At 25.1% G+C, this 7,212-nt stretch overlaps 3 protein-coding genes across 3 annotated transcripts in view; 1 reads left to right on the top strand and 2 right to left on the bottom strand.

Moving 5' to 3' along the window:
• Nucleotides 1-191, top strand: part of Phum_PHUM137850 (uncharacterized protein) — a gene marked incomplete at both ends in the record, with an annotated part of 1,468 nt that extends 1,277 nt beyond the window's left edge. The window contains one exon of the mRNA XM_002424568.1: nucleotides 40-191. Within this exon, the coding sequence (XP_002424613.1) occupies nucleotides 40-191 (152 nt within the window). The remainder of the gene's footprint in view (nucleotides 1-39) is intronic.
• Nucleotides 192-686: 495 nt separating this feature from the next.
• Phum_PHUM137840 (uncharacterized protein) lies at nucleotides 687-1,697 on the bottom strand (the record flags this gene model as incomplete). Its single annotated transcript, XM_002424567.1, has 2 exons — nucleotides 687-698; nucleotides 771-1,697. 2 exons carry the CDS (start codon nucleotides 1,695-1,697, stop codon nucleotides 687-689), a joined length of 939 nt encoding a protein of 312 aa, XP_002424612.1.
• Nucleotides 1,698-3,854: 2,157 nt separating this feature from the next.
• Phum_PHUM137830 (protein AGE2, putative) lies at nucleotides 3,855-7,004 on the bottom strand (the record flags this gene model as incomplete). The annotated part of the gene is made up of 8 exons (XM_002424566.1): nucleotides 3,855-3,950; nucleotides 4,123-4,268; nucleotides 4,494-4,592; nucleotides 4,675-4,806; nucleotides 5,471-5,620; nucleotides 5,988-6,237; nucleotides 6,330-6,423; nucleotides 6,841-7,004. 8 exons carry the CDS (start codon nucleotides 7,002-7,004, stop codon nucleotides 3,855-3,857), a joined length of 1,131 nt encoding a protein of 376 aa, XP_002424611.1.
• Between the last annotated feature and the right edge of the window lie 208 nt (nucleotides 7,005-7,212).

Here is a 7,212-nt window from a genome sequence, read left to right as displayed (position 1 = left end):
ATAACAATTCGGATTTGGCATATTTTTACGTAAAATTAGGTAAAATAACAATAGACCGGAATTTATATGAAGAAGCGTCGTTTTGGTGCGTCGAGGGAAAAAAATTAGCTCGTAAATTTAAAAATTTTGGCGCGGAAAAAGAATCCGACGAATGCCTGAAAAAGATTCAAAAAATGTTTGTTACGAATTGAAAAATTTTTCCATTATTATTCAGATTTAAAACCTTTTTTTAATCCTAATTTTCTCGTGAAATTTTATGTTATTATATATATATATAATATTAATTTTTGTCATTTTTTTAATTTAAATTTTTGTATTATTATTATTATTTACATATTTTATTGAACGTAAAAGCATAAAATCAAACAAAATTAATCAAATTTATCATTTCATATTTTCTGTTTACCGCACACATACACATGTATATGTACTAGTATATTATTTGAAATAAAATTTTTTAATTTTTTTTTTTTTTTTTTTGTGATGAAATTTTACTAACGCCTTTATTGATATTTTTATATTAAAAAAAAAAAAAAAAAAAAAAAAAAAAAACTATCATTCCTACAGTTTTTAAAATTCATTTATTATCATTCATTTCATTGAAATAACTTTTTCTTATCTTTCTTTCTACGCAATGAAATAAATGATTATGTCTGTGGTTTTTTTTTTTAAAACGTTTAAATGAATCATAAATTAAACTGAGGATAAGTTATTGGTTTCATTGTTCTCCACGTTCTCTCATTACACGATATGTCAACTTTATTATTTACCACGGAAACTGTGTAATACGATTTTAATCTAGGTTCCGGACGGAAAATATTATCAGGATCAGATTTCTTTTTTGTAAATTCTCTTTCAACGTCTCTTTGCGTTTTATAAGGTTCGGGAGTCCATGAGGTAAATTTGTTGAAACAACCTTCGGGAAATCTTCCGATGTCTTTCGGACCGGCAGGAGGGTAAAAAATATTGTCCCCTTTTTTATCGCTTTCTTTTTTAGTCGGGGTTCTATAAGTAGGCTTTGGCTTTCCCTCGCGCGGATCCCCGTAAGGATTACTGTCAAAATCTCTAGGAAAAAAACCAGCTTTGAACGGACCGTTTAAAAATTTTTCTTTGTGATTTTTCCAATTTTTAGAATGCAAAAGCTCCGCGGTAGTGAACGCATCAGTTTTATTATTTACCGAATGCGGAGGATATTTGTTAATGCAAATGTTCACATAACCGCTGTTTCCTTTTTTACCAGGATTTGTTAAAAAATTTTTCAATTCGTTTCCTTGTCTTTTAATCGATCTACTTAACGGGCTAAAGGCAGGCATATCTGAAGCTTTTGTGAAAGTTCCGTAATAATCTCCTGGAGTGGAATGATATTTGGAAGGCCCACTCGGTATCCATGATCCATTAAGCGGATGTTCCGATGGTCTTCCTTTTGTTTTCCATTTCTCCGAGTAAGGATCGTTAACGAATATGCTTTGAAATTTTTTATCAAAATATCCCGAAGCACCTTGTAAACCACATTTTTTATGTCCGCCAGATGGTACGGAACTGTACATCTGTCTACCCTTTCTAGAACTTTCATTTAGAATATAAAAATTTCCCGTGTATTTCTCCCAATCCAAAAATCCCAAGTCGGCGAAAAGATCGCATCTTTCAATATCAGCTCGACCAAACAGCCGTCCAAGTTCTGTAACTTTTTTCGTCATTTTTAATTAACCAATAAAATTTACAAATTTGTTTAAAAAAAAAAAAAAAAAGAAAAAGAAAAAAAGTAAAATAATAAAATAAAAAATTAAATAAAATGAAACCGTAAATAAACAAACAGAAAATATATGAAAAAAAAAAAAAAAATAATAATAATTAAAAATAATAAACCTCTAATGACTTTAAAATAAATCAAAAATTTGTTTCGGTACCGACGGGTACCACACACACCCACACACACACACACATATATTGATTTTATTCTCTGGAATAGAATAAATCATTACAAATTTTATAATTTTACATAAAATGAAATTACATTATAAATCAATGAGGATTGATTGAACATTAAAATGTTAATTTAATTGTGTGTTTTTATCAATTATTTTGTGCATTATCAAAAATTATTAAAAATAATAAAAAATATGGGGGTTAGGCAATTGATTATTGGGGTAAACGAGAACAAACATTCCCTATGGAGAAAAAATAATATAAAAGTCCACCATTTTGTTGTTGAAGCAATTCAAGGGCTTATTCCGCGAGGTAATTTTATAAATAAATCAGTCAAAGTAAACACTTAATTATAAAATAAAAAATAATTATAAAAACTTAAAAAACTAAAAAAAATATAAATAATTACTAATACTAATTTATTACCATTTTATAGAGTAATTTTTTATTTTTAATTGAATTTTCAATTCATTTATTGAAATTTTCTTGACAATATTGTAAAATAATTGAAATTAATCTTTTTATAAATACTTTTTTCTCCTTTTTTTTTTTTTTAATTAAAATTCGTAAAATTTTTTATTAAAAAAAAAAAAAAAATGAAACTGATTCGAAGATAAAATTAAATTATAATTGCATTAAAAAAAATATGGTTTGTTCTAACAAAATTTGAAACGCTAGTAAGAGAAACAGGCTTTTATTTTAAAAGAAAAAAAAAAAAAAACCTTGAATATACACACACACACACACACACACATATATATATATATATATGTGTGTGTGTGTGTGTGTGTATATACACCAAAAATTCTAAAAAAATATTACAAAAATTTAAAAAAAAAAAAAAAAAAAAAAAAACATTTATTTACAAATTTGTTACAAACGAAGAAAACTAAAAAAAATCGGTTTGCACTTGATTAGTCTTGGCCAATTAAATTTCAATTTTTAACCAACTAATATCATACGTTTTATTTTAAATATGATTTGTAAGGTAAATAATAATAATAAAAAAATAATCATATGGCTAAAAATTTTCTTTAAATATTTTATAAAATAATAATTGATAATTTCATTGGGTTACTTTTTTCTTTGACTAATATAAACTTTGTAAGCAAAGTATAAATTTAAATATATACATATATATGTGTGTGTGTGTGTGTGTATGTATGACATTAAAAATCAAAAAACAATTTTTTGCATTAATAAATTAATGAAATTGTGATCGTATAACTATAATCTAAACAATTATCGGTAAATTAACATTTTATGTCTTATACTTAATCAAATTAAAAGCGTAAAATTTTTTATTTTTCAAAGCTTTATTATTCGCATGAAATAAATTATTAGTAAAAAATTTAATACCCACGAAGACTCCGAAATAAATGATATTATTAATTAATAAATGATAAATTGAATAAGTCGACGAGAGTTTTATGGGCCACGAATTTTTTTTTTAAAATTAATATTTAGTTAACACACTTTTTTTTTTCTTTTTTTTACCCATTAAAAAAAATAAAATTTTAAGCAAAAAAAATAATTTTTTTTTTTTTTTTTAGGCACTTTATCAGAAAAAAAAAAAATTTTTTTTTGAAAAATGGTTGATATTTGCGCAACGAGTTTCTAATTAATTCTTGTGAACTTTATAATTCATAATATAATTTATATATCGTGACCCGAAATCATTGATCGATATAAGTTGTTAAGGCACATCGTTTTACAATTTTAAAAGATTTTCTTTTACAAAAAAGGATTGTTGGAGCATCCCGGAATCACCTAAAAAAAAAAATTTTTTTTAAAATTTTCTTTTACCAAGATAGAATTCAGTTTGATGTGCAAAAAATCTTTTTTTAATATAAAGAACTATAATTATTTGTAACAAATTACGCAATTTTTCCATTTTAATTTTCACAAAAAAAAAAAAAAAATTTTTTTTAAAATACACACGGATGAGATTTAACGGTAGTCGTAGTGGTAGATTTAACGGTTGTCGTTAACAGGCAATAAAATGTCATTTTTGGTTTTAATTTCTATTTTTTTGCATTATGAAAAATAAATTCAAGTTAAATTAAGGTGTAAATTAAAATTGTGCTTGTGTATCGGTTTTAATACATTGTCGTTTGTATCGATTTAAAATTTAAAATTATTCCGGGGAAAAAGAAAAAAAATATTATTAAAAAATTTATAAAAACTTACGCTTACATCTTCTTTTCTATTCCAACTTGAAGTGGGTAAAGTTTTATGACTCGCAGATAAATCGTTGCTAATCCAAGTATAACCAGATTGCCACGGATTATTTCCATTGTTGTATATAACGGTGTTGTTATCGCCTCTATTTAAACCATATCCTCCATTACTTTGTTTGTTACTACTCTTATTATTAATATTATTATAATAATCATTATTATCATCATTATTGTTATTATTAGTATTACTAGTAAAACTATTATTATAATTATTAATGCTACTGTTACTAGTACTATTATTGTAATTGTTGTTATTGTTATTGTTGTTGCTGCTGCTGCTGCTGCTGCTGCCGCCGCCGCTGGAATTATCAACCAGTTGCATAAAACCAGATCGAAAAGGATTAACGGAATTGTTATTTCCGAGTGCACTTTGAAACGGGTTTGAAGTTACGCTAATATCAGAACTTTTTGGCGACCAACTGTTACCTGTTTAACAAATAATTAATTCATAATAATAATAATAATAATAAAGAAAGAAAGAAAAAAAAAAAAACGATTGAAAAATTACCAGGTGATCCTTGATATTGTGGCGAACCCTGTTGCATTTTCATAAGGCAATCTAAATCCTTGAGAGCAGCATATTTGTCTTCTGTTGTAGAATTAGATTTAGGTGGTAAAAAAGAATTTTCGGCGGGCACAACTACAAAAAAAAAAAAAAAACAAAATTAAAAACTATTATTATTTTTTATAATTAAAAATTAATAATAATGATAAGTTTGAAAGAGATATTTCAATTAATTTTATTGAAAAACAATTTATTAATTACGTTATTAAGAATTATAAAAAATAAAACTATTCAAGAATTAAAATTTTGTTTTTTTTTTTTTTCTCGCTTTGAAATCTAAAAGCATACAATATATATCACACACATATGTATATGCTTTATTATAAAATAAAATAATAAGAAAAAAAAATTATTTTAGGGAATGAGCACAATGACAAAATTTAATTTACTGGGATACAATCTATCTACGCGTTAACGTATACCAAAAAAAACTAAATTATAAAATCTTAGAATGCAAACAGGATAAATTAAAATGTCTGATATTGCTTGATTTGAATGAAGAAATATTAAAACTCTAAAATACTATATATAGTGATATTATTTAAAAATTTTAAATGAGATAATATAACAGTATTACGTATTACTGATTTATGAATCTAAATTTTTTTTTTTTTTTTTTTTACTTTTTAAATGTATTTTGATTTTCTTGAATAAAAAAAAAGTTATGATAATCTCCTTTTAATTAATTTTTACTAAAAGACAAATTATACTATTTCCATACCATCATTACTCTACTTACCGCATGCATTAAAAATAGGGTTATTATCAAAATTTGCAAATGATATTTCTCTATTATAAGGCAAGTTTTTGTCTTGAACGTTGCTTTTTTGAGAAAATGTAACATTGGTACCAACTTTGAATAAATCAGAATTAACACTTCCTGTATTTACTGAAGGGAGTCTAAGTTGATCCTAAAAAAATAAATTATACAATTAATAAACATGATTCAAAAAAAAAAAAGGAAATAATCGATTGAGAATATTATAGTAAACAAAAATAATGCATTTCAATATATTATTCCAAGTCTCATTGTTAAAAAATAAAAGTTTTCAGGATTCATTTGACATTAATTTCTGAAAAAAAAATTTCATTAATAAATTACTAATGATCATGAATTTTAATTTAATTTAATATCGTAAAAGTAATATTCTGATTCGAACATGTCTCATTAATACTTGTTAACTAAAAAAAACTCAATCACAATTTACAACACAACATTGCACAATATTATTGAATATTACTAAAAATATTAAAACCAACCTGGATACTTTTCGTTTCCTTAGGAGACGTTACAAAACTGGTTTTAGTATTGCTACGTGGACTTTTTGAATTTGCAATATTTGAATCTACCAAGGAAGAGTCTCCATTTTTTACAACAGAACTTGGTTCCATGAAATATAACTTTTTTTCATATTTTGCTACCATGAAGTCTCGAACAAGATGTTCATCTTTGGCATTTTGAATGTTTTCAGAATTATATGAAGCTAACCAAACCTTTTTGCAATACTATTTAACAATCAATACATTCACAGTTTTAGATATGGTTTTCAAAAAACAAATAGTAAATTATTAAAAATGAGTTAATAGCCAATAAATACCTCATTCCCTTTAGATTTCAGAGATTCAATTTCTTCAGAAGTAAATGTAGCCATTGAAATAGATTTTAAACGATGAGGAGGAGTTAATCCTCTCCTGAAAAATTCAATCAATGCATATACATGAGTACAATTGTTATTATTAACATCATTATTCGGGTACTAACAATGCTTAATGATTGAATTTGCATTTTACCTCTTCCAAAACTCTACCCGAATCCTTAAAAATAAACGTTAAAATCCTCAAGTGGATTTTCAAAACCTCTTTGTAATGATTGATTCTTACAATTATTATTATTATTATTATTACGAAAATTAGGGATTCAAACGGAGAATAGAAAGAATTAGAATAAACGATTAAAAAGCTTAGATAAAAATTTTAAATGAGAAGTAAATAGTTAAGATATAAATTTATCGAGGTTTTACTGATAATTCTTTGTCTTCCATTTGTATAACAAAAGCAAAAAAAAAAAAAAAAAAAAAAACCCAACGTTCAATAATATTTATTACTCACAATAGTCCAGAACATGTCGTGCAGACAAAAGATCCAATCGTTACATTAACATAAGTCGGTCCTCTTTGATTACAATCGAAACATTGCTTATTTCCCGGCAAAGAAACTAATTTACGCAAAATTTTAAGATTTATTTCATCTTGCTTTTTCCTGCTGGAAGCCATTTTATTCACAATGAATGACTGGAGATTTCTGAATGCATTTTATTATTTAAATGGCAGTAACTGTTTTATCTGAAAATTGCGGAAATTATTTAATCCGTATACAATTTTACTTTTTTTTTTTTAAATAATCATTCCTCAACTGATTCTGCTTTATTCATAGCTCATGGTTACACAAATGTGTTTTTTTTTTCTCATCGGTCGAGAGCTT

The sequence above is a fragment of the Pediculus humanus genome, genomic scaffold (genome assembly GCF_000006295.1).
Source record: "Pediculus humanus corporis 1103172107481 genomic scaffold, whole genome shotgun sequence".
In the NCBI taxonomy this organism is placed as follows: Eukaryota; Metazoa; Arthropoda; class Insecta; order Psocodea; family Pediculidae; genus Pediculus; species Pediculus humanus.
Note: the sequence above shows the minus strand (reverse complement) of the source record. Positions and strands in the feature narration are given on the sequence as shown.